Source organism: Girardinichthys multiradiatus, chromosome 20 (genome assembly GCF_021462225.1).
Source record: "Girardinichthys multiradiatus isolate DD_20200921_A chromosome 20, DD_fGirMul_XY1, whole genome shotgun sequence".
Classification (NCBI taxonomy): Eukaryota; Metazoa; Chordata; class Actinopteri; order Cyprinodontiformes; family Goodeidae; genus Girardinichthys; species Girardinichthys multiradiatus.
The window spans coordinates 8,599,833-8,626,312 of NC_061812.1; the positions used below are offsets into that span (position 1 = coordinate 8,599,833).

At 35.6% G+C, this 26,480-nt stretch overlaps 3 protein-coding genes across 5 annotated transcripts; 1 reads left to right on the plus strand and 2 right to left on the minus strand.

Moving 5' to 3' along the window:
- The first annotated feature begins 1,377 nt into the window (after positions 1-1,377).
- sycp1 (synaptonemal complex protein 1) lies at positions 1,378-16,726 on the plus strand. 3 transcript variants are annotated; one of them, XM_047347621.1, is made up of 33 exons: positions 1,378-1,542; positions 1,850-2,005; positions 2,472-2,636; positions 4,789-4,856; positions 9,118-9,191; positions 9,297-9,355; positions 9,505-9,571; positions 9,775-9,848; positions 9,936-10,044; positions 10,330-10,424; positions 10,591-10,775; positions 10,855-10,922; positions 11,001-11,062; positions 11,143-11,259; positions 11,364-11,468; positions 12,508-12,611; positions 12,704-12,821; positions 12,936-13,006; positions 13,081-13,162; positions 13,247-13,309; positions 13,388-13,450; positions 13,542-13,604; positions 13,704-13,820; positions 13,902-14,012; positions 14,099-14,191; positions 14,275-14,349; positions 14,443-14,529; positions 14,685-14,738; positions 15,435-15,488; positions 15,604-15,675; positions 15,749-15,856; positions 15,973-16,038; positions 16,157-16,726. In XM_047347621.1, the coding sequence occupies exons 2-33, from the start codon at positions 1,856-1,858 to the stop codon at positions 16,295-16,297; spliced, it is 2,940 nt and encodes a 979-aa protein (XP_047203577.1). In that variant the 5' UTR covers positions 1,378-1,542; positions 1,850-1,855; the 3' UTR covers positions 16,298-16,726. The 3 variants fall into 3 exon arrangements, with proteins under 3 accessions (XP_047203577.1, XP_047203579.1, XP_047203578.1); XM_047347623.1 differs by lacking the exon at positions 1,378-1,542 and adding an exon at positions 1,601-1,622; XM_047347622.1 differs by lacking the exon at positions 1,378-1,542 and adding an exon at positions 1,640-1,765.
- On the minus strand, positions 16,715-18,402 carry si:ch211-105j21.9 (sialomucin core protein 24-like). The gene is made up of 4 exons (XM_047347625.1): positions 18,137-18,402; positions 17,286-17,751; positions 17,062-17,214; positions 16,715-16,977 (listed from the first exon to the last, which is right to left on the minus strand). The coding sequence occupies exons 2-4, from the start codon at positions 17,737-17,739 to the stop codon at positions 16,850-16,852; spliced, it is 735 nt and encodes a 244-aa protein (XP_047203581.1). The 5' UTR covers positions 17,740-17,751; positions 18,137-18,402; the 3' UTR covers positions 16,715-16,849.
- Positions 18,403-18,540: 138 nt separating this feature from the next.
- slc5a8l (solute carrier family 5 member 8, like) lies at positions 18,541-25,974 on the minus strand. The gene is made up of 16 exons (XM_047347624.1): positions 25,824-25,974; positions 25,226-25,596; positions 24,259-24,324; positions 23,963-24,014; positions 23,184-23,251; positions 22,878-23,032; positions 22,473-22,613; positions 22,258-22,387; positions 22,059-22,147; positions 21,738-21,850; positions 21,008-21,075; positions 20,815-20,901; positions 20,491-20,684; positions 19,476-19,585; positions 19,294-19,379; positions 18,541-19,181 (listed from the first exon to the last, which is right to left on the minus strand). The coding sequence occupies exons 2-16, from the start codon at positions 25,577-25,579 to the stop codon at positions 19,068-19,070; spliced, it is 1,827 nt and encodes a 608-aa protein (XP_047203580.1). The 5' UTR covers positions 25,580-25,596; positions 25,824-25,974; the 3' UTR covers positions 18,541-19,067.
- Between the last annotated feature and the right edge of the window lie 506 nt (positions 25,975-26,480).

A 26,480-nucleotide genomic window follows, 5' to 3' on the forward strand; every position in this document is an offset into this window, starting at 1 on the left:
GGAAGTCTGTGGGAAGGAAAAAGTGTGGCAGAAAACGCTGCACAACGAGAAGAGGTGACCGGACCCTGAGGAAGATTGTGGAGAAGGGCCGATTCCAGACCTTGGGGGACCTGCGGAAGCAGTGGACTGAGTCTGGAGTAGAAACATCCAGAGCCACCGTGCACAGGCGTGTGCAGGAAATGGGCTACAGGTGCCACATTCCCCAGGTCAAGCCACTTTTGAACCAGAAACAGCGGCAGAAGCGCCTGACCTGGGCTACAGAGAAGCAGCACTGGACTGTTGCTCAGTGGTCCAAAGTACTTTTTTCGGATGAAAGCAAATTCTGCATGTCATTCGGAAATCAAGGTGCCAGAGTCTGGAGGAAGACTGGGGAGAAGGAAATGCCAAAAGGCCAGAAGTCCAGTGTCAAGTACCCACAGTCAGTGATGGTCTGGGGTGCCGTGTCAGCTGCTGGTGTTGGTCCACTGTGTTTTATCAAGGGCAGGGTCAATGCAGCTAGCTATCAGGAGATTTTGGAGCACTTCATGCTTCCATCTGCTGAAAAGCTTTATGGAGATGAAGATTTCATTTTTCAGCACGACCTGGCACCTACTCACAGTGCCAAAACCACTGGTAAATGGTTTACTGACCATGGTATCACTGTGCTCAACTGGCCTGCCAACTCTCCTGACCTGAACCCCATAGAGAATCTGTGGGATATTGTGAAGAGAACGTTGAGAGACTCAAGACCCAACACTCTGGATGAGCTAAAGGCCGCTATCGAAGCATCCTGGGCCTCCATAAGACCTCAGCAGTGCCACAGGCTGATTGCCTCCATGCCACGCCGCATTGAAGCAGTCATTTCTGCAAAAGGATTCCCGACCAAGTATTGAGTGCATAACTGTATATGATTATTTGAAGGTTGACGTTTTTTGTATTAAAAACACTTTTCTTTTATTGGTCGGATGAAATATGCTAATTTTGTGAGATAGGAATTTTGGGTTTTCATGAGCTGTATGCCAAAATCATCCGTATTAAGACAATAAAAGACCTGAAATATTTCAGTTAGTGTGTAATGAATCTAAAATATATGAATGTTAAATTTTCATCATGACATTATAGAAAATAATGAACTTTATCACAATATGCTAATTTTTTGAGAAGGACCTGTATATATATACATATATATATATATATATATATATATATGTATATATATATATATATATATACATATATATATATGTATATATGTATACGTATGTATACATACATACAATGAAATTTAAGAAACAAACATACATACTAATGCGACCACTGTCCCTCTCTATTGAAACACATGTATATTTGGGCCCACATGTGTGTGTGTAAAGAAATCGCTAAAGAAACTTGTTGCAGTTTTGCATTTGCTTGGTATTTTGAGAATGAAGGAGTTTGTGAAATAAAACCAATCCCATCCCCTTTCCACCGCGCCATTAATGTGCCCCACGCAGAAGTCTGTCTCGCGCATGCAGGGCAAACCGTTAGAAGCCAGCGGTGGACCAGGCAAGGCTAACTGAAAAGGTTTGGCAGTTGTTATACATTTTTTAAACATTTGTTAAGAAACAGCGAGCCGCCCTGGGGGCTTTTTTGCCTACTGCTTAGTAAGAATTTTATCCACTCTAACCTCCATTAGCAAGCACAAAACAGTTAACGTCGAGTGAAATCCATTTACCTACGATGCTAAACCGAATTCTAAATTGTCAAGCTAACTTGTAAACTAGCCGCTAACGTCTAAACTAGCTAGGTACTCTTTATTCTCGGTCGTCTCAGTCTAAACTGTTTAAGTTATGCAAAAATGATATGTTTTTTTGTTTGCTGTTTCTCTCAGTTCAAAATGGACATAGACCGAGGTTTTAAGTTCAAACTTCTGGTGCCTCCCAGAGTAAACCACAGTCAGATAAATGCGGTCCGACCTCAAGAAATAGTAGAGAACCACGGTGATCTTCTAAATACAATGCAGCGGGTAAGCTCTTCAGTAAACCAGGTAAGACATAACTTTTTCTTGTAAATATTTGGGGTTAAATTAAATTGAATTGAAAATTGTAAAATGACCGAATAAAACTCCAACACTGGAAAATTACAGTTACACAAATAGTTTTGAGAATTTCATTAACGTTAAGAAGACCAAGTACTAATATTTATTTGTAATATATTTCACCTTCTACGTAAACCTTATGTACGTATTTTCAGGGTAAAAGTGTACTTCACTATTTCTCTTGCACCTACTGTTATAAGTAATTTTACAGTTGGTTTTGAAGTGTAATGAAATCATTGGTGCTAAAAGAAAAGATTCAATGATTGACAGAATGACAGAATATGGGAGTACTATTCAGATGCTTATTTTCATTGTAGACAAATGTGCAGCATGAAGATGTAAACATAGACTTGGCTGTGAATTATTTGTTTGTAATGGTGTCAGTCCACTTCCAACCATTGTGAATATTCCCCAGAATAATTCCAGCAGTGGTGAGCTTTATTCCAAGCTGTTTGATGAAGTAGAGAAAATAAAGTCCTGGAAGGTCAAAGTTGACACTCACACAGTGGAGAAAGAGAGAAAACTCCAGGATAACAAAAGAACAATTGAAACCCAACGAAAAGCCATTCAGGAATTGCAGGTGTGTATCTTGTAATGTTTTTCCTCATGTACAGTGCTTTGAGTGCCTTGTTGCTGAAAAGCACCATATAAATAAACTTGACTTGACTTGACTAGAGACAGTTGTTCTTCAACGTCCTTTGTCAGTTGGCTATGTGCTCAATAATTTCCGGTCAAAAGTTGTGAGGTCGAGAACTTCTGGGTAAACGTCTCTGCCATTCAGGTTGGATTGTTTTGATAGCAAGTAGTGGAAAGAAATGAGTATGTCAATTGTCCAGAGGAAGAAATGATGCTATCAGCAGGAGAGCAGATTGTCGCTACAATGTTGTGTATCACGATGTTCGTGTTCCTCACGCTATAATTCTAAAGTTAGCTTTCACAGCTTCCCTGCTGATAATGTAGCACGTCAGCAATGGCTAGCCAAAATCTGGAGAGTTAACTTTAGTCCCATTAGAGACACACGGGTATGTAGTCAACATTTCTTACCTGAGGATCTGGTAGATACACCATGGGGGTTAAAAAGGAGTGTTATTCCCATTTTATTTGAGTGGAACAACTACTCGTTGCCTGAGAAAAGACCCGGTGTGTGGAACCATAGGCCTGTGGACCCTTCAGAATCGGAGATTGTGTTTGTAGCTCCTGATCACGATTACTGTGTGGGCTAATTATCCTGTGTTAACATATTGTGTGTTGTACTGTATTAATCTGTACATGCATTCTCTCAATGTAAATATATATATATATATATATATATATATATATATATATATATACTGTATATATATACTGTATATATATATATATATATATATACTGTATATATATATATACTGTATATATATATACTGTATATATATATATATATATATACTGTATATATATATATATATATATATACTGTATATATATATATATATACTGTATATATATATATATACTGTATATATATATATATATATATATATATATATACAGTATATATATATATATATATATATACAGTATATATATATATATATACAGTATATATATATATATATATATACTGTATATATATATATATATATATATATATATATATATATATATACAGTATATATATATATATATATATATACAGTATATATATATATATATATATATATACTGTATATATATATATATATATACTGTATATATATATATATATATATACTGTATATATATATATATATATATACTGTATATATATATATACTGTATATATATATATATATACTGTATATATATATATATATATATATACAGTATATATATATATACTGTATATATATATATATATATACTGTATATATATATATATATATATACTGTATATATATATATATATATATATATATATACAGTATATATATATATATATATATACAGTATATATATATATATATATACAGTATATATATATATATATATATATATATATACTGTATATATATATATATATATATATATATATATATATATATATATATATATACAATATATATATATATACAGTATATATATATATATACAGTATATATATATATATATATACTGTATATATATATATATATATACTGTATATATATATATATATATATATACTGTATATATATATATATATATATACTGTATATATATATACTGTATATATATATATATATATACTGTATATATATATATATATATACAGTATATATATATATACTGTATATATATATATATATATATATACTGTATATATATATATATATATATATATATATACTGTATATGAGCTATATAAGCTAGTTAGCCAAACAGTGACTGAATATGTTTAATGCTTACCTTCATAGTTGTCAGTGTAATTCGATATCTAATGCTTTTTTGAAACGTGGAACTGATGAGGCTCGAATCAAGCGGAGAACATTGCTGATTGAAACCTTTGGGAGGTCCTGAAGGGAGCGGTTGTAATACAGTGTCAATCTTTTCGGTGGTGAACAACCAAACAGGAAGTACTCGCCCTCATAACTTTCAATTAGCAGATGTCAAGTAGCCACATCGTGCAATGAGCCAATTGCTTCCATCCTTACTAAAATAGAGTATTTATTTGGTTTATGTTGGTGTTGCTTTTGCCTAAAAGCTAGTTAACAGTAGGTGTTTTATCTTTACAGTTTGCCAATGAAAGTCTAAGCATAAAGCTAGAGGAACAAATCTGTGAAAATGAGGACCTAAGAAACAAGTATGTAATTTTTTTTTTAATCAAAATTTCTCCCACCCCTCTTAAGATGGCAAATTTTTGTGATGTAAAGAATGAGACCATATTAAATTAGCTCAAAATTACCACCATTCATGAGACGTATATTCTGTGAAATTCATTTCAAAAACAAGTCAATCCTTTAAGGGAAAAATGTATAAAAGCCGCAACAACCTGGATGCACAAGTGTGCACATGCTTTAACCAGTACTTTGTTGAACCACCATTTATTTTCAATAACTCTTGGCTCTGAATGAGGAAAAGGATAGTCCTCCTTTCCTCCAAATGTCCCGGTTTAGTTGAAGTTAGTTTAATGTTGGATATTAGACATTCACTCCGTGGTTCACTACAGTCAGCGATAGCTTTTGTCACAGAGCCAGTGGTTAACTAGACTCTGCTCCTGAGAACTTTGGTACGCTTAGGGATCATCAACAAATAATCAAAGAACTTAACCTGGAAGCTATTGATTTTTTTTTTTATGTGACCCAAAGACTCCAAATTAATGTTGGGCTGTGTTACTATACTGGTTTAATGAGCCACAGAAGTTTTACTCTATATTTTTAAAGACTTTATTGTTTAATTTGCAATATACACAGCTCATACCAGCACATGTGATAGGGAAGTGACTTAAATAAACACAATTTCTTAATATTATTGCATTGAACATCCATTAGAACCACTAATGTGTATTTGAACTGTCTGATTTAAACATTCATTTGAAGTCTCAGGGTTGGCTTCAAGTCAATTTGCCACTTCACCAGTTCAGATCCCATTTTGGTCATTACTATGTAGAAAAATGGTCAGCAGAACAAAGGGCCTGATCTATTTTTTAATTTTAATTTTGTGTTTTTGAAAGCTTTTGGGAATATATGATGAGTAATTTCTTTCCATAAATTAAGGGATATTAATTCAATTCAAAAATACTTTATTAATCCCAAAGGGAAATTAAATGTTGTTATAGCTCATATTATGAAGGTTTCCTCAAAGAGCCGTTGTAGATGCTGATGTCTGTGGGCAAGAAGGATCTCCTGTAGCGCTCCGTCTTCCAGCAGATCTGAAGAAGCCTCTGACTGAAGACACTCTGTTGTTGTAGGACAGTCTCATGAAGAGAATGCTCAGGGTTCTCCATAATGTTCTTCATTTTATGAAGAATCTGTCTTTCCACAATGATCTCCAGAGGTTCTAGAGGAGTCCTCAGAACAGACCCAGCCTTTTTTATCAGCTTGTTGAGTTTTTTCAAGTCCCTGGCTCTGATGCTGCTACCCCAGCAGATGATGGATTAGAGGATATGCAGCATCTTGCTGCAAACACTGAAGGACCTAAGCTTTCTCAAGAAGTACAGTCTGCTCTGTCCCTTTGCAGATATCTTCGCAGTTGCATCTCCACTCCTGTCTGTTGTCCAGGTGAACACTGAGGTATTTATACTCCTCCACCATCTCTACTTCTTCCATGATATAAATAGTTTTTGACTTATTCCTGTTTCTCTTAAAATCTACAATCATCTCCTTTGTTTTAGTCACGTTCAAAATGAGATGATTGTTTCCACACCATGCCACAAAGCGGTCCACCACCTTCGTGTACTCAGCTTCTTGTCCATCTCTGATCCACCCCACGACTGCAGAATCATCCGAGTATTTCTGCAGATGACAAGAGTCTGTCTTGTACTGGAAGTCTGAGGTGTACAGTGAAAAGGAATGGTGAGAGTACAGTCCCCTGTGGTGCTTCTGTGCTGCTGACTACCTGGTTAGACTCACAACCCTTCAGTCTCACCTGTTTGTCAGGTAATCTTTGATCCAGGAGATTATTGAGGCCTCCACCTGAGTCTTCTGGAGTTTCTGACAAAGCAAATCAGGTTGGATTGTTTTAAATGCACTGGAGAAATCAAAGAACATGATCCTCACAGTGCTGCTGGCTTTGTCCAGATGACAGCTACTTTCTTGAAGCAGGTGTATGATGGCATCTTCAACTCCAACTCCACAGCGATAAGCAAACTCAAGAGGGTCTCGATAGTTTATTGTTTGCTTACTCAGGTGGGCCAACAGGAGTCTCTCTAGGACCTTCATGATGTGAGATGTCAGGGCAACAGGTCTATAGTCATTGAGGACTGATGGGTGAGTTTTCTTTGGTACCGGAACAAGACAGGAGGTCTTCCACAACACCGGAACCTTCTTCTGGGCCAGGCTAAGGTTGAAGAGGTGCTGCAGAATCCCACAAAGCTGCTTTGCACAGGCCTTCAGGACTCTAGGGCTGACATGATCTGGACCTGCAGCCTTATTCAGGTTCAGTCTTTGCAGTTGTCGCTTTACCTGACTTCTTGAGACACACAGGTGGAAGGGGGAAGCAAAGGAAGTATCATCATCTTCTGATTTGGTTGAAGGCAAACATGTAGATTGCGTAAAGGTCCATGGCCAGGGTGGCGGGAAAGCTGTGGGTCAAAGGAGGGTGGGATGTCTGTTTGACTGTGAGTAGGGGAGGAGGATGCTGAGCTTGCTTCTGAACTGAACCTATTGAAGAATGTGTTTAGTTCACTGGCTCCATTGATCCGATCTTCCTTCTGTTTGAAGGCTGTGATCTTCATCCGTGACCGCACATCTCTGATATTGTTTTGATGGAGCTTGCTCTCCAGTGTCTTTTTGTACACCTCTTTGCTGTCTCTTATCTTGAGTTGCTACTGTATACTCCTCAATAATTCCCTGTCTCCCTCTCTGAAGGCTCTTTTTTTCTTGTTAAGCAGATCCTTCAAGTCACTGGTGATCCTGGGGAAGCATCTCACCGTTTTGGTGGGGATGGTGGTATCCACACAGAAGTTTTTTTTTTTTCTTCTGTATTTTTCCAGTATTTTTCGACAGTAGATAGACAGGAAATGAAGAAAGAGGGGAAATATTGTAGCAAACATTGCGAGGGCCGGGATTTGAACCCGGGACAGCCGGCCCTAACCCCCTACACCACCAGCCCATCCACACAGAAGTTTACATAGTCGGTGACACACTCAGTCATGGCATTGATGTCCTCTCCATGTGGCTGGCACAGTGCATCCCAGTCTGTAGCCTCAAAGCAACCTCGCAGGGCTTTTTCACCTTCCTGTGACCATTTTCTCACAGTTTTTTTTAGCAGGTTGCCTCTGAACAAGGGGCTTATATTTCAAGAAGATCTGATCTGATTTGCCTAGAGGAGGTCTTGCTTTAGAGATGTATTAATAACGTTTTGTTCTCTCTGGTAGAGGAGCTGACAAACTGCTGAAACGTTAGAAGTGTAGCAGAGAGTGAAGCAAAGTTTAAATCAGGGTTGTACTTGACGTATCATTTGAGCTTTTGAAATATTAATCAATTAATTAAATGTCCAAAAGTAAAAAGGTATCAGCAAAAATCCTTCCAGCTGGACAGGATCTGACACCCGAGAGGATAATCGTCCAAAAAATATCAATTTTATCCACCACGAGAAATTTGTGTTGGTAAAAAGAAATAATCAGAATAAAAAGTAACAGCAGCGCCTTTCTAATTAGAACTATAAAATGTTGTGTGTCTCATTATTACAGTATAGTAATATAGTTAAGACTTCTTTTGAAGTCTATTGGTTTTGGATTTTTTTTTTATGTGTATTTTGACTGACTGGAATTTGTTGATGGTCCCTTATTTCTGTGCCAAACTAGCTTTTTAGAAGTGTGGTCAAAATTCCAAGTTATGTTTTATACTATAACACAATCTTTAAAATGTTTTCTGGTGTATCTTAGTCAGGCCTAGATGTTTTCTTCAGAAGATATTCTAACTCCTAAAATATGGAAAACACAAGCGACTGTTGTCACATGTAGAAAACAACCAGCTTTAACCAGTAGTCCTGCATCTAAGGCTTAGCAGACTATTACTGATGGCAGGTGTGCTCCCAGAAAGACTGCTAATTGGGACTAAATGAATAGGTGATGAAACAAAGTATTAGTTTATGGATGTGCACACTTATGCTACATATTGGTTTGTTTTTAAGTTAATTAAAATATATATTTCACATTAAAGGTGAAAAATGAAGTTCTGAATTGATCTTGAACTCATTTTTAAAAAATCACAAAGACCCACAAAGGGGTTTTTAGGCATTTTCTATGCACTTTACAGGTTTAATGTCAAGTACAGGAGGGGGGGCAGAGGCGGTAAATAAAGAGTCGGGTCGCCCCTTTAATATAACTATAGGGGAAACACTGAAGTTGATCATTTCTGAACCTGTATTCATAATATAAACATTTTTTACTACACATACAGAAACAATGCAACAAGGAACTTGTGCAATATACTCAAAGAGACTTGTCAGAGATCTTCTGAGAAAATGCATTTGTGTAAGCAAAAGAACTTCAAACACTGAGTGCAATCATTTTATATTTTTTACTTGCTTTGATATTAAAGCTATTCAAAATATTGATGCAAAGTTTCTTTTTTTGTAGTTGAATCTGAAAGGGAAGAAACACATCACCTCTTCATGGAAAATAGTGGCAGTATTAAGGTAGGTTATTATAAAGCACACATTTTTCTTTATTATATTTTGTGAGAATGGTAGTGTGTTACTGAAGAAGTCAGTGATGCAACAGATTTTGATAGTTTGTCATACCATCTGAGCCAAAAAATTGATTATTCCAGTCTGTTTAATCGTAGAAACTACTTTCTGCATTTGAAAGCCTTCGTATTCAAGTAGAAGCCGACCAACAAGAGATGCAGAAAGGTACATGTAAAGAAATAGGAGTAGGCTGAATATACTGCCCTATACACCTTTTACTCTGAATTTTATATTATTAATGTATTGAGTTTACCGACATAACAATAGCGGTTTATCCACCACGAAAGGCATTATAAACAGTAAACTAAATGAACAACCATGAATTTTTTCCTACTTCAAAATACTTGACCGTTGTGTGTTCTTTACAGTGAAAGAGGGCTTGTTGCAGTTTGAAGAGCTGAAAGAAAAATTTCATCGGGAACAAATTATGAAAGACAAAGAGGTCTGGTAAAAAAATCATTTTATTGCTTAAGATATTTAGCATAATAGGCTACTAACACATTAAGGGTTTGAATTACTTTATTTTCAGATTGAATTGCTTGAGAAAAAACTTGAGGATAAGGAAAATGAGCTCCAGAAAGCCCTGTTAAACCTTAATGAAGCTCAGAAGTACTGCAAACGACTGCAAGACTCAACAAGTAAGATCACGAATATGGCTGTATATAGGTGCAATATCTCAATATATAAAAACAAGTGGAACATTTTGGTTCTTAATAAATACATAAAAACTCTTTAGACAAAAAAGAAGAATTGAATTGGATTCGTAGGATTGATTTATCTCCACATTTTAACTGCAGCACCAATAAATATCTGAAGTGTGAAATTAAATAGCCAAGCACTATGTGATTTATCTCTGGGCTGAACTGTAATGTACTAATATACTTACTAATACTATGAATACAACATATTTTCTACCTTAACAGGGCAACAATCTGAACTTCTCCAATGCTTGAAAACTGAAAAAGAATCTCTTCTTCAAAACCTGGATAGTGCTGAGCAACGCTGTGAAGAGTTTAAGGGGAGTGTTTAAGATTTGTTACTCATTGTAAAACATTGCTCTTGAATTATGTTTGCTTTGATTAAACAATAACAATGCAAATAAATATATATATATATATATATATATATATATATATATATATATATATATATATATATATATATATATATATATATATATATAGACAAAAGAGGAAAACACTGCTGCAGCCCTGGAAAGAAGTAAAAAGGAGTATGAAGAGATCATCCAAAACAAAGACCTCAACATGCAGGACCTCAACAGAATAAAAATTCAGCAATCAGAGAAACTGAAGAAGATTGAGGCAACAATCAAAGACTTAAAGAATTCCCTTGCTCTAGAGATACAGAGGTTGAATAAATTGAATAAAATCGACAAGTATTAAGTCAAGTATTATTTCTGTCATTAAATGTTTTATTTTTTGTTCAAGGGCCAAAGATCTTGAGGATAAACTAATGACAGAGAGCAGTGAACTTGAAAGAAATGCAAAACTTTTAGGTGAGTGTTGATAGGTGATTGATGTTATTTTTTTTATTATATTTGATGGGCTTTCAAGCCAAATTATTTACTTAACAGGAGAGACCATGGATGAAGCTGCAAAGAAGGAGGATTTGATCAAAGGCCTTGTGGAGAAACTGGTGAGTAAAAATCTGTTTGTTTCTTTAGTAAATGTAAGACCCTAGAGACAACAGATACTAAATGTTGTTGTTATTCATAGGATATCAAATCTAAATCCACTGAGTTGTTGAAATGCAAGATTGATGCTTTGGAAGCCAGAGTGGATGAACTTGCCTCTGAGCTATCAAGGAAAACAGAAGAAATTCAGATTTTAAGGGTGAGACAAAAATATGTTTTTCTTAAAAAGAAAAATGTGTGATAAATAGTCTTATATGCATGCATAAAACATGTAAATTACAATATTTCTGTCTACTGATACAGAATGAAAAAGAGATGGTGTTAGCTGAAAATAGTCTTCTCAACAAGGTTTGTGAAAATGCTGAAAAGGCAAAAGAAGATATGCAGGAGAAGTCCACTTTTAATGAGGTTTGTACATCGCGTCATCATCATTGTTCCACTTTTTATTCCTTAACCAGTGAGTAATATTTTGTTGAAGTAACAACGTTCTGATGCTGTTTTTAAGTGTATGGAAAAGTATGAAATTCGATTAAAGTATTTTTCAGGTCTGAATAAGTATTAAAAATATTCACATTATGGAAACATTTGTATTGGCACATTATATTTTATATGTTCTTAAAGTCCTTCCTTCTTACATTTCTTCCTTGTGATCTTTGCCTTCCTCCTTTTTTGTTTCTTTGTCCCTATCTTCAGTTTTTCACTGCTTTCATCTTGGTTGTCCTTCCTTTTTCCTTTCTTCCACCCTTTCCTTACTTTGTTTCTTGTCTTTCCTCCCTTTTACTGTCATTCTCACTTTCACCTTGTGTCTTTCCTTTCTTTATTCCATCTTTGTGTTGTTCCTCGTTTCCCTTATTTTCTCCTGTCCTTCCCCCTATTTCCTTCCTTACTTTTGCTTTTCCTTCCTTCTGTCCTGCTTCTTTTCTCCCCCCTCTTTATAATTTGTGTATTTTTCTTTCTTTATTCCTTTCTCAATTCACTCATTCTGTCCATCTTTGTCTTTCTCCTTTATTTATTTATTCCTTCCTTCCTTGTTGGTTTGCTTCGTTTTTTATTTAGCGTATCCCTCTTTTTTTTTCTTCTGTCCTCCCGTGTGTCCTTCCTTTTTTGACATCCCTGTGTGTCTCTCCTTTCCTCATTCCTTCCTTGTATCCGTTTTTCCTTAATTATTTGTTATTTATGTTCATCTTCCTTCCCACTTTCGTTTTGTGTCTTTCCTTCCTGTCCTCATTGTTTCTTTCTTTCTTTCCTTCCCTTCTATTTTTCTTAGGTGTGAATGATTTTCCTTTCTTCTTCATTTTTGTTCTTACTTTTCTGCTTCTTTCTTCCTTTTGTTCTTCCTTTTTCTTTAATGTCTATCTGAAAGTGTTTTGGAGGTTGAGTGGACAAATATGAAATTGTGGCATGAAAAATATTTTCTGTTTTAAGTTATATGCTATCATGTACCCAGATCAAAGTGAAGGAACTTGAGGTGCAGTTGTCTGTTGAAATCAAGAAAAATAAAGACTGCGGCTTTCAGATAGAGCAACTAAAGGAAGACATCTTGCAGCATGAGTGGGTTTAGCTCTGCCATCACATTACTATATCTTCTTTTGTACAATTGTTCCTATTGTGATGTAAAACGTTCATGTGATGCCATCTTTAAGAGTGAAATATGAGGAGCTGCTTTCTAGCTTTGATAAGCTACGATCTGAGAACGTGGTCATTCAGCAGGAGTTTGAAAATGGACTGTCCAAAGTAAAAGCATTTGAGGCAAACAGGAAGGTAAGACTTGTCTAGGCAGATATAAGAAGCTAAGTTGTTTAAAAAAGGAGTTATAATTTACATTTTACTTCCATCACTGAATGAATAACAAAGTCTGGGAAACTCTTTGGGCAGGTGAGTGAGGAGAAGATGGTAAAACTTGAAAGAGAAGCACAAAAGCTGGAAGAAGAAAACCAGTGTTTAAGGTTAGTTTCCAGTTGAGGGTCTAAAAAAAACTAAAAGTTTTAACCTTTAAGTGACTTTGTTGTATTTTGTTTAGAGATGAGATCAGTACAATTAAAACCAGAATCCAGGGGACATGTCAAGAAACTGAAACTATGCAAAAGAAAACTGAAGAAATTGTAAGTATATTGTCTACTACAATCATGAGTAGAAACAGCATTTCTCATGATGATCGTGTGTTTTTTATGCATGTGTTTAAACAGTGTGATCATCTACAAGACGAGGTTTCACAAAAGGAGAAACGGATAAAAGCCGTGGAAGCTAAGGTGATTAAAAAAGAAAAATACCATTTCTCAAAACATTTTTCATTCTGTGAGGCTAATAATAAATTCTGCACATTTTAGCTTCACAATCTCAGGAAGAAATTGGAGATTAAATTTAAACTGCAAGAAGATTTCAAGAACGAAGTATGTAATAACCACAAAGCTTTAGATATTTATCACAATATCCAAATTAAGAGGCACTGTTATGAAGTTTTTCTTAACTGTTAACTTTCAGAACAAAACGCTTAAGAAACAAATCGCAAAAGAAACGGCTAAATCCAATCATCTTGAAATGATGGTAAGTTGGTATAACCTTTTTTGTAAATTATACAGCAACAACAATAAACATTTATTCTATTGTTTATATTGGATTGTGGTTTGTTTTTGTTTTTTTTAGATCGATAAGCTTCAAAAGGAGGGCAAGGACCTCAAGACACTGAAAGATGAAGATTACCAGAAAATGTGTAAAGATCTTGAATCAAAATTAATCCGTACAGCAGAGCTTGAAAATGAGGTTAGTCACAATATTACAGTTATTTTTTCTGACTACCTTAATTGACAAGATCTACATTAAAATAAAAATTGTTTGTTTTAGGTACAAAAGCTCAAATTAACAACAGCAGAGGCCATTAAGAACAAAGAAGATGCAGAGGTCAAGTGTCAGCATAAGATTGCAGATATGGTAGCACTGATGGAAAAACACAAGGTAGGGTACAATAAAGTTACTTTTATAGTTTGAAATAGTCTGTTTGTTGTTGCTGCATTTGAAAACGTTTGATTTGTCTTTGCTAGAGCCAGTATGACCGCATGGTTGAAGAGAAGGACACAGAGCTTGAGAAAAACAAGAAGAAGGAGATGGAGGTGTCTGAATGTGCAAAATCACTGGTAAGATTTTGTAAAATGATTGAAAAACTACAATTTTTCTATAGATAAAAAACAAAACATTTTCATTTTAAATCTCACATAAGGAGTTGGACCTGTCAAAACAGAAGATAGAAAATGACCAACTGTACAAACAGTTGCAGACAAAAGAAACAGAAAAGGTAGGCCCTTGTATAAATAAAATATGTTTTTGCCTTGAAAACAAAATGGGGCCTTCTGAAAGATTTTAAATGTATTCTGTGCATCATTTTAAGGAAAATCTACAAAAAGAAGTAGCTGATTTGAAAAGAGAAATTTCTACTGCAAAGGTTATGCACTTATCACAAGCAAGAAACAAGCAGGTAATGTCAGCACTTAATTTTGGTGCAGATGGCCTGGTTTGTTGTCATTTGTACTTGCCCTGTAAATTATCTTGAACTTTCTTGTCAAATGCTTTAGACTATGAAAAGAGACAGTTTATGATACTCTTTAAAAACATGTTTTTGATTTCTCCAAGACCAAGAAAACTCCGTCCAACAAGAATAAAAGTCCTGAAGTTACTAGGAAAGCTGTAAGTTTTAACTTTTACTACATTTCACCTAAATGTGATTTTTTTTGGTTTTTTTTGTATTTAACTAGTGTTAGTTGTTAAGTTGGGTATGAATTAAATTATTAAAGGCAATGATTTCCTATTCTTGACTAATTATCAGAGTTGGGCATCGAGCCTTCAGAATCGATTGGAACTGGGACTAACATTCAAGTTCTTCCAGAATCATTGACATTTTTTAAATGCAATTCCTAGTTTCGACAACTAGTCCACCGACCGAAAGAAGAAGCTGCTGAACACCACTGGAGAATAATCCGCATGGAATATGCGTTTAACCACCGACAGACAGTATGTGCCGCCAATCGAAAGTGTGGCTTAACTTTAATAAAAGAAATTAGCAGTCAGCTCAATGCAACACTCTGCAATGAGTTGATATCATACAAAGGAGGGTGCACGACCAACATGTTTAAATACCTCTGGATTCATGTAGAAGTAACCGAGTGCCCCATCTCTGACTCGCTGCGCTGGTGTTACACAGACCAACCCTACTAATTATTGCATTTTCAGGTTCACAAAATGTCAAATAAATATTTGCCTCAGCAGTATAACAACTTCAGATAACTGCAATGTGAGCATGCTGCTGTAAGCTGTTATGTGTTTCTACAGAAATGATTATTTTTGCCGTATAAAACATTTCCTCTACATTTTTCTATTGGTAAGGTATCAGCCACTAAAATGACCACGACGCCATGTGGAACAACAGCAAAGACAAAGGTAGACAGCATATCAGTTTATTTATTAACTTAATCTTAGACAATCGTATCAAAGCAGTAAACAGTTTCCTTAAACATTTTTAATAAATCAGACTTGCACTGACTTTGCTTTATAGCCTGTTTTTAACGAAGATACTGAAACTCCAGGAAGTCTTAAAAACCGGATTTCTGGAATATCAAAGATAAAAGTAATACACTGTATATTTTTGACATTTTCCATATTGAACAAGCATGTTTTTTACCCAGTGAATTCTCTTACAGTCATACAGAATAAGAACCCCCCCTTCCAATGAAATGGCAGGACAGTGGAAGAAGAACGCCATTGAACTTGACTCCAAGTCTGACAGCTCTGATAATATCGATATGTTCGTGAGTGCTGCTTTTACTAGTTGAAATTTGTCCTAAACCTGCGTGGTTTAGCAAACTTTATTCTACTATTTCTGAAACCTTACAAAGATAGATGATGCCTGTTCTTGTTCCGTTAGACCTGTACGACTAAACCAGCACCAAATGGTTCTGTTCTGCAGACCAGACCAAATTTTTTTAAAAAGGTAACGTGACTTCAGTAGTATGTCACATTATGATACTGTACAACCTGCTCTAGTTGAGATAACAAGAGGAAACAATTAAATCATGTATTTATTTTTTTGTCTGTTTTTTGTTTGTCAGATTCAGAGCCCCGTCACTCTAAAATCACCTGGAAATTCCTTAAAGCTGGCTGCAATGAAAAGAATGAGAGATGCTGGCTGGACTGCTGTGACTGGCTGCGACAAGAAAAAAAAGAAGACCAATGAGAAAATATTTGCATAAGTATTGCCAATACAGGTTAGATTAATAGATAATTTTACACAGTTGGTGTTGTTTTAGGTCTTCATACATTGATAGTTCTAATAAAATAAATAGTTCTAATATCTACAGAGAAAACTCCTTCTTAACATTGTTCCATTATACTTGTTTGGAGTTTATAGTTCATACTGTTAAATTGTTTTGGAAGTTGACATATGTGACTACAACGTCATGCTCTTTGTTTTTATGTTTGTGTTTTAAGTAAAAAATGTTTGTTTTAATACTGTTAAAAGAAAGTTATACTTACAACTGTTAGCAATTCATTTAATTCATTCTGCATAAAGGTTTTGTGTAAATTTGGTAACAGATGTTGATATGTAAGTATCCTTTATTTGAGCATATGTTTATTGTTAATGCCACAAATAAAAACAATGGTAAAGCTAAAAAAAAGTATTTAGTTTATTAGATCATCCATTGTTATTCATTATTATTTTCTTTATCATTTCCTCTTGTTTGTCTATGTCAGCGAGTCTTCAATGAATGAATGGCACTTTGATTAAGAAAAGAGATTTCTCTTTATCGAAGGAATTCAAGGTGAAATTGTGACTGCTCTGCGGGAGGGGGTGGTACGTTATCGTAGATTGGATGGTCATCATAAAGTCCTCCGGAAATAACAAGGGTGTCATCATCAGCTACAAATCCATCTGTTGAAAAATGAACAGTTAGTTTTATAAGGCAATGTTAACTCACATAGTTTGAATTTGCTACACAATAAAGTATGTCTGTACCTGTGTCATCTGTGGTGGTAAGAGGTTGATGCAAGTACTGAATTTTATGTTTGCATTTGTAAAACATGATCATAACTACTGCCACAGCAAGGAGTCCAAGCATACCGCTGAATATTATTGTCATATTCCTCTCAGGAATGTTAAGCCTCAAACCTAATAGTATAGAAAGATAAAGTTATTTTCATTGACATAAACAGTAGAAGAAGTAAATCACAGATGCTTACCCTCTGTGGTGTTAACTGAATATGCAGATGTGATGGTGGGAGATGAATTTATGGATGAGTTCACTGGTGTATCAGATGTACTAATGACATGTGTTGTAGTCTGGATAGTTTGTGTGGTTATTGTAAGCGTGGAATATTTCATGGTTGGTGTAGGTGAAGACGAGCTAGCTGACTGAGAAGTTTGATGTTGGCTTGTCTTTTCAGTTGCAGCCGCTGTAGTAGTGAAGGTTTCATTTTTCTGCTTTGTGCTGGTATATTTGGCTGCGTCCTCGGTTGAGTTTGAGAAAGTAGTTGGAGCTCCAGTGGAGTTGGATAAAGTTGATGTTGTCGTGAATTCTGTCAGGTTTGAGCCAGGATTTGCTGGAGATGTTGTCACGTTCTGGTTTTCTACGTGTGCCACTTCAAAAGAAAGTACCAGGAGGTAGCAAATCAGGCGTGCCAAGATTGTTTCCATAGCTCTTAAATCCTGTTTTGGGAAGCAAAATGTGGATTTCTTAAACACGAAATGCTTAGCAGATTAAATCATCAATCCCTCCCTTATTCTTGGTAATATTTCAGTTCAGCCTAGATTCTATATATTTTCAAATCCTGGCAATGTTTTGCAGTAAAGAAAAATGTTGTACATTGTGCTTTGTAAGCAGGTTCGTGTTTCTTAAATTTGTAAACATTAGAAAAGAATATGGCCAGACAAAATTCATTTAAACAGACCGAGCATTTCTGTGGACAAACTCGTTAGCTTTTGTGATTACTTAAATTGTTCCTTATGCGCTCATTTACAATAATAACTCAGACTACATCTTATTTAATTATTATGATGTTTATAACTACTTAATCAAAAAATGGTACCTCACCTTGTTTTGTAAGAATGAGCGAAAACAAACTTTATTCAGTTCCTTGGTTCTGAGTCTGCTTCTACAAGCCTGACTCTTAGCTCTCTTCCCGGAACAGCTAAAAGACAGATTATCTGGCACAGAGTCAGGTTAAAGTGGGCAGGGCAGTTCTTTGTAAACTTCCTCTTTTGTTTGTTTCCAAGGAGACAAGGGGTTGGTTACAGCCAGTCCAAAGCTCAAGCTCTACCCCTCAGCTAAAATACATTTTATAACCATTAATACATAGAGACGTCGCTTTTAAATCATTAACTGCATTGTAAAAGTATATTATTTGTTTCATTGTTCTTAAACTCACCCCAACCATTTGGTAATGTGCCATAAAGTGAGTTTATGTGAATGTATGTGAGCATTTGAAGTCTTTGTGGTGATTTTAAACAGTAAAAAATATTTATTAAGTAAAACATTTTTTCACAAAGTGCACAGTTTTCTTATAAAATAAACACAAAATGAAACGAATGGCGTTCAACATATTTCAAAAACATACAACAATAAGTGACTTTCTGCTTCAATATGAAATGTCAGATAGTATTTTTAAGAAATCGCCTGTAAAAACATCAACGATTACATAATGCTGCAACAACACCACTTAAACATCAAATGGAAGTATTTTAATCAACGTAGACACTCAGCTATAGTAACCTCGTGCTTTTTGATTGCCTTGTTATACAAGTACTAATTAAGAAACAATGCTTTCTGACTTTAATCTTTTTATGTAAAGTATTTGGTTTCCCAGGCTTTATTACAAACTTTAAAAATGTCTTCAGTGTAAATAGTTAATCTTAAGTGTTCAGTTTTAAATATGAGTATTAACAGAAAAACTTGCATTGTTGCGATTTTTTTTTTTACAAAATAACCATAGCTTGCTTTAGACGTGTTATAGATGACGGCAGCATTATAGTTTGGTGGCATGTTCTGATCCTTTGCTCATTACATCCATCGCTGTAAATGCTTTGTTGTCAACTCCCATGTGAAGGTCTGCTGGAGCCTTTTCCATCTCATCAGATTCCTGCAGTGAGTTAACAACAGTGTCAGATTAAGAACATTAAAAAGCCGTAGTTGGTGTACTGCAACTACTGCGTTACTAATTATCTAACAATATGACACGGTCAGCATTTTACCTTTGAATTACGGCAGCCACGGAAGCATATCAAATCACTCTTCCTCACAAAGAGATCAGAGTTCAGCTTCTTTTGCTTGCATCCGCCTGTAAAACAGATAAAATCTGTTAACTATTTAAATTAAAAGTATAAACTGAAATTTTTACTCTGTTTAAAGTAGAGCTTTAGAAGTGAACCTTTACCTGTGATTATACTCAACAACAGGCCAGCAATTATTGTGGTCAGCATGCCAAAAAGAGAAAAGTAGACGTAGGACAGAGAGTACCAGGTGTCTGCTAAAGGAGGCCTGAAACTGACACAGAAAGTCAATAAATAATGCATAAAACATCTAATGAATATCTAATAATGTCAGTTCAGCTAAGTCAGTCAGAAAATCATAGTACCACTTTAAGGAATGGGCAGTAACATGACTAAAAGCCTTGGTGATAATGAATTAAACTTGTAATTTAGTTCACAGTAATATAAAATATAAATAAACAGTGATATTTAAACTTGGGATGGTCACAAGTCTATGTAAGTTTTACTTTGTTAAAGCTTATACATCTGTCATAAGGTGTTACATCTTGGTGAAATTTGGTAATGTGTGTCTTCACCACATACACTGATCAGTCATAACATTATGACCACTCACAAGTGAGGTGAATAACACTCAATATGTTATGCAGCAAGCGAACATTGTACCCTTAAAGTTCAAATAAGGAAAGCAGGAAAAAAAAAGCGTTCAGATTTAAGCAAGTTTGACAAGAGCCAAATAGTCGGCATCTATTAAAAGTGGCACGAGACAAGAACAAGGATGAAGTGGCCAAGGCTGACCGAATCTCTGCTGGCTCATTTGGTCTGATTCAACAGCTGAGCTACTGTAGTTTAGATAGCTGAATAACTTTATCCTCCTTCTGATAGAAAGATTTCAGAACACAGTGCATTGCAGTCTGTAGAATGTGTTGCTGCATCACCAGTCAGGGTCATAATGTTATGCCTGAAAGGTTTATAATAAAATGTATTAAATTATTAAAGCTGGAGAAAAGTGGAAAAAATCTTCGTGTTAATTCCTATCTCAGAATCGTACTTTTTACGACATATGTCAGGTCAGGTTTTAAACCTTGAGTCATTTTTGCCTGACTTTTATTTCCAAAACAAAAACTTGGTGGATTAAAAGAAACAAACGGAAATGTTTTAGAATCACGTAAAATGACCAACGCTGGTTTTGGAGTCAGAATTGTTGGACTGGTCCATGGAGCTGCTGTTGTGCTATTTCGGTCCATTGTTTTGTTGCAGCCTGCAGTGCTGGTGTGAAGGAGATTTGTCTTGTCAGTTGTTGGAGGGTAAAGCTGAGCTCCAATCCCCACCCACAGAGTTAACGCCAGACCAATGATCAATCCTCCCAGTCCTCCCTGAAAGGTAAATAAGACCTCAGTCAACTTCATCCTCAGGGTCTCACATTCCTGCTTTTCTACTGAATATGTTCAGTTTTGGTAAGGTTCAGTTGTGCAAGAAAACATTCCAGTTATATGTAATACTCACCTTTGAATTGGCTGTGCGGAAAAGCATGCCTAATAGATAGAGGCCAAGAAGAGGTCCACTAATCATGCCAAATAAAGACAGAGCTGCCTGAAAATAGAAAAAAATGAACTTGTAGCTCTTAAGAGTTAGCACTTGATGGTGCTGTTGAGCTAAAAACTTGAGCAGTGTTTTTATTGATAACTGAGAATTTTACCTGCAGAACACTTCCCATTGCTGAAGCAACTCCAGCCATTCCAATGCACAGGCCTCCAAAGAACACACCTGAGTAATGGCAAAAGAAAATCATTTTGAAAATTAAAATAGTCAAAGTGTAGGACAAGATATTATTTGCTGCAAACATCAAGAAAAAAAAAAAAAGGAACTTTTTATACAATTTTTAGGAAACAATTTTTTTGTGTTTTGATCCGGAAGCTCTAATGAACACTAAATATCAGGGCAGTTTTGAAAATGGGAGCATTTTAGAGTGCATTAAGTCTTTACTAAGAAGCAAATTTGGAAATAGATGTATTTTAGAATGCATTAGTTCTTTACAAAGAAGTGTTTGTACTTAATTAGGTCAGGAATTTGATATTTCTCTCACAAAAAGAGCCCCACCGTTCATTTGGCTCATTCAAGGATTTCTGAGAACCAAATTACTTTTCATGCTTTTCTAAGTAAAGTTGCGAAATGAGACTCTTCAAGTTCCTGAAACATTAACCTGCCTGCTGCAAGTCAACTTTTGTGAAGATAAAGTACATTGCAGTGACTGCTGTATTCAGAGTTGTTAGTCAGTAGTCATGTATTTGTGACTACAGTGTACTAGAAGTTCAGACCATTATCTACCAAGAAAAAAACAACTATTTAGATTAGATATGAACTTCAGAGAGGTCAGGGGCTAATTTTCTACTTTGTAGCTGGGTGTATGCATTTTTAAATATACTCACTCAGGCCCATGTTCATCCAGGTTACTTGTTTCTGTGTGAAATCTTTGTAAAACGGAAAAATGTAGTCTTCCACAGTGACAGCAACAAGAGCATTAATGCTGGAGGACACCGTGCTGAAAAACGTGCAAAGGTAAGATTTTAGAACCGTAACAAATCAGAGCTCGATTCATATAAATGGCTACATAGATTAGTATAAGTTAGCATGGAAATTCCTAGGTTTAATGCCTTGACATGCATTATCTGTTGGTGAGACAAATCATGGCAACATTTCTGAGTGAATTACTCTTTTTTTTTCTTGTTCAATCTTTTTCTCTGCATTACCTGAGGGTACCGCTGTAGGCTGCAGCCACGAACAGGCCAGGGATTCCAGGATAGGCTGCCAGAATGTCCATCACAAGGTATGGCAGCAGCTGATTCACAAATATAGACCAATTTTGATTTGAGTGATAATGCTTTGTTTCCCAACTAAAAGGCAGATTGTGCATGTAATGGTCAGTGAGGTACAAATACTATTGGTCACCTGGTCAGAAGTACTTATGTCGCCATTTGAAAGTGGGTCACAGTTCTTGTAAATGGAGTACATAGTAAGACCAGAGAAGACAGCAAGACTCACTGTTACCCACAAACCAACCATGTTAACATACAGGGACCTGAAAGATCAAAGAACACTTGTTAGTACATGAAACGGTGCTCACTGCCAGAGGATTAATTGCATTTCATTACAGCTACACTCACATCTTGGCATGTCCCAAGGTTTTGCAAGAGATGTAACGCTGCACCTGGGACTGGTTGATGGAATAGATAGACACCCACATTATGCTACCACCAATCACTATGGTCCAGAAAGTATGCCGCTTGAGAGGATCTGGGTCAAAACTGTGAAAAAAATAAACAATGTAGGAGAGAGCTTAGAACATGTCCAAAGATGAATGTCTTTTTGTTCACTTTCAGTTGTTTTGTTTTGGTTTTTTTGCAAAATGTTCTTATATTTTGCTAAATAAACATGCTTTCTATCCAAAACATTCAAGACATAAAGTTTTTGAGAGTCTCTTCAGTTCTTCTGATTTGGAAAGAGTGGCTGCTTTGATGTAAGTTTAAATCAAACTCAAACAATATTTAGAACAAGTGTTGTGCCCATACTCAAATGCCTCCAGTCGGCCTCCTTGGCCAGCATCTTCCCAAATTGTTGACAGACCTCCTTGTATTACGGCTCCTCTTGCTATAACAGCTACAAATCCTGCCAGCATGATCACCATCTGCAGCACGTCTGTCCAGATCACTGCTTTCAGACCACCCTGTGACGGGATTGATATTATAAGGCAGGGCAACTTTGATGCTAATTTAGGACATTCTTGGCGATTTAGTTTATTTATTTCAAACTTGCACTGGAAATAATTATGCACAACTGATACTTATTTTTGAAATAATAATGAAAAAATTACAAACCAAAGTACAATAGATGATGCATACTGCTCCTGTTGCCACCAGAACTCCCCAGAGATCCAGTCCGGTGACTGCAATCAGGAACATGCTCAGTTATAAATAAATATACATTTTATGCAAGCTTCCCCCATCTTTTTTCTTTAGTTGTTTTTTTATATACACTACCAGTCAAATGTTTTAGAACCACTTTCTCATTTAATGGTTATCTTTATGTTTATGACTATTTACATCGTATGCAGATTGTCACCGAAGGCATAAAAACTGTGAACGAACACATATTATGTAGCAAACAAATAATTGCAAAAGAAAAATATATATTATATAATTTTGATTGCATTTTTCTTTAAAGTAGCCACCCTCTACTGGGCTGACTGAAATATTAACGTTTGGCCGTCTCTCAATGAACCTCTGGGAAGGTTTTCCAAGACTCTTTGGAGAAGCGTTTCAGGTGACCACCTCATGAAGCTCATGGAAAGAATACCAAGAGATCAAAGCAGTCATCAGATCAAAGGGAGGCTAATTTGAAGAATCTAAAATATAAAAATGTTATTTCACACTGTTTACAACATAATTCCATGTTTGTTTACTACATAATTCCTCAGCCATAGTTTTGTTTCCTTTGGTGAGTATCTTTAATGTAAATAGTCATATAAAGAGACCCATATGGTGAGAAAGTGTATCTAAAACTTTTGACCAGTCGTGTATTTAAAATTTTGGAATTTAGATTTATAACAACTGAATCAGTGTGAGAAGATAAGGACTTTTTTTGTGTTGAGACTTACTTTGGTTTAGTGCAAGAGCTGGAGCATAAATAACTAAGCCTGTGTAGAGAGCCTGAAAAGCAGCACCATTAATGAATTAGTTGCAAACACAGCACGGTTGTATTAGCAAATTTATGTTGTCATGGTACAGGTATCTGCAATCAGTATTACTTGAGGTCAAAAAGAGTAAAGAACAGATGCTGTTTGTAATTTTACATGTGCATCACAGAATTTAGTTACATTTCTTTTTGAATGTTATATTGCAAAAAATAAGGTCTGCTTTATGATCTTATTCTAATTAAGAGTGCATTTGTTACCGTCTGCACTATGTACATGGATGTTCCGATCAGCCGCATAATCCGGTTGAAGCGCAGCTCCAGGTACTAAAAATGAGGAGTCAAAAGATAAGCAAAGTATTAGACATTATTCTAGTGATTATACTAGATATACCAGGCATATAGAGGTAAAATCAATGCCAATTGTTTTTGTTTTTTCCCCTTTTTCTTCGAGTGAGCCATATTTTCCATTTTATTTTTATACAATCTTGTGAAATGTTTTTAGAGACTTTCTGGAACTTTTCACATGTTGTTGTTTCAGACCTTTAACCTTTTGTAAACCAAATCAACAGTAAGTCATGAATTACTTAACCATAGAGACAACCCTTTTTCATCGTAACTCAGTGTTGTTTTACTCATAAAATGTCATTTGGCCAAGAGCTTTTTTTAACTGCATCTCTATCCCCAGAACCTGAACACTGGTTCCTACGTCTATTTTTGCTGAAAAAATATCACAGTTTGACAGACTATAAATTCTAATCCATTTTTAGACTTGTAATTTCTTAAAGCCATGGCTTTCATTTTCAGTTTTTTTTCTCTTTTTTTTTTTTGCTAATCTCTAAAAGAAAACAGTTCTTTCCTCCCTGTCAAAATGTGCTAATTGAGACATTTTTGATTCAACCAGAAGACATGTTTTTGTGGCAGGCTGTTACTAACACAGAACCTACCTACCTGGTTTTGTCTTTGACGAAGGGTCATTTTTAGACATAAATAAATCAGGTTTTTGTTAGATGGCTTAGCAAAGGAAATTGGCATATACTACTAAACTTAGACATCATTTTAAAAGAAGCCTTAAAAAAGCCTGCAAACATCTTACTTAAGATAACTTTGAAGGCTGCTAAAAGGTGTCCCTGAAGAAAAAAAGAAAGAGGCTTGCCTCAAACCCACCTTTTCTTGCTTCATCTTTCTCCTAGTATACCATAATTCAGAGTATCTAGCATGTTCCTACCTCATAGGCGCTGGTGATCGCCAGTCGGTAGAAAAGTGGTACAAATAATTCAGCAGTGATGATAGACATGATGGCATACGAGAAACCAAAGAGCCAGAAGGCAGTGCCAAACCGGTATGCCTCTGCAGGTGTGCCAATGACTGTGATGCCAGACATGAAGCTGGCTGTCAGGGACATGGCAACTGGTACCGCTGTCATTTGTCGTCCACCTAACAAAAACTCTGCACTGCTGGTCTCCTTCCGACCCCGGATGGCTTGAAAAAGGCCGATGCTGGCTGCTCCCAGAATCGTTACAGCAAACACCACGTAATCCCAAACAGAGAAAGTGGACACTGGGCCACCTGTTCCAACCATTGTTGATCTATGAAATACTAAATTAAAAAATCACAAAACGTTAATATTTTAAATACAATGTTAGTTTATTCTCCTTGCCTCCAGTTAAGGTATATGTAAAACATTATAAGCATTATTCGAAAAATGTTGATTAAAGATGGCAAGGAAAATTATTTTATTAAATGAATTGTTAAATATATTTAAAATATCTGTCTCTCCTTAAGCCTTTACAAAGTGCTGATGTTTCCAGTGGCTTTAGTCCTACCTTGCCTTCAACTCTGTCACTTCAGTCATCAGTAGCTCATTGATAGTCCCACCACCTCTCGTGCAACTGGAAGAATTCTGGTCAGCTTTAACGCATTTAGCAGACAATAAAGATTAGTCCGCTTAGGTTAATGATCCATCAAGGACACAAGCCAGTGAACCCTTCCATAATATCGGAGATTATAAAAGAAAATGATCCATCGGCGTGCCTCTGGTTGCAATTAAAAGACTCTTTACTGTCAATAAATCTATTTTCTGCATAAAACAAAGAGATGCAGTGATACATTGATGGTAGGTATTTTTGTGTCTCCGGGTTACTCAGTACCTTTTGGTTAAATAAAGATTTCCAGGGGGAGGGAAGGTTGAATCTTCAGGGTTTGGTCTCAACTCCTTTCGCCACATCATATTGTCACTTGTGACTACTATTTCCTGACTTCGTATTTTTATCTTCTGTTATCCTTCCAGTACTGCGAAGGGTAACATTTCAAATAAAATCAATCGCTAAGGAAAATTCAACGTAACAGAAATAAATACATTTAGTTTAGAAATATTTTACGAGGCTTAAGCTTTTATCCTTTTTGTGTCAAAATGTCACATGTCAAATAAGTATTTGCAATCAAGAGAAATTGTGTTTTAGTATGTCTGCTCTGTAACACAT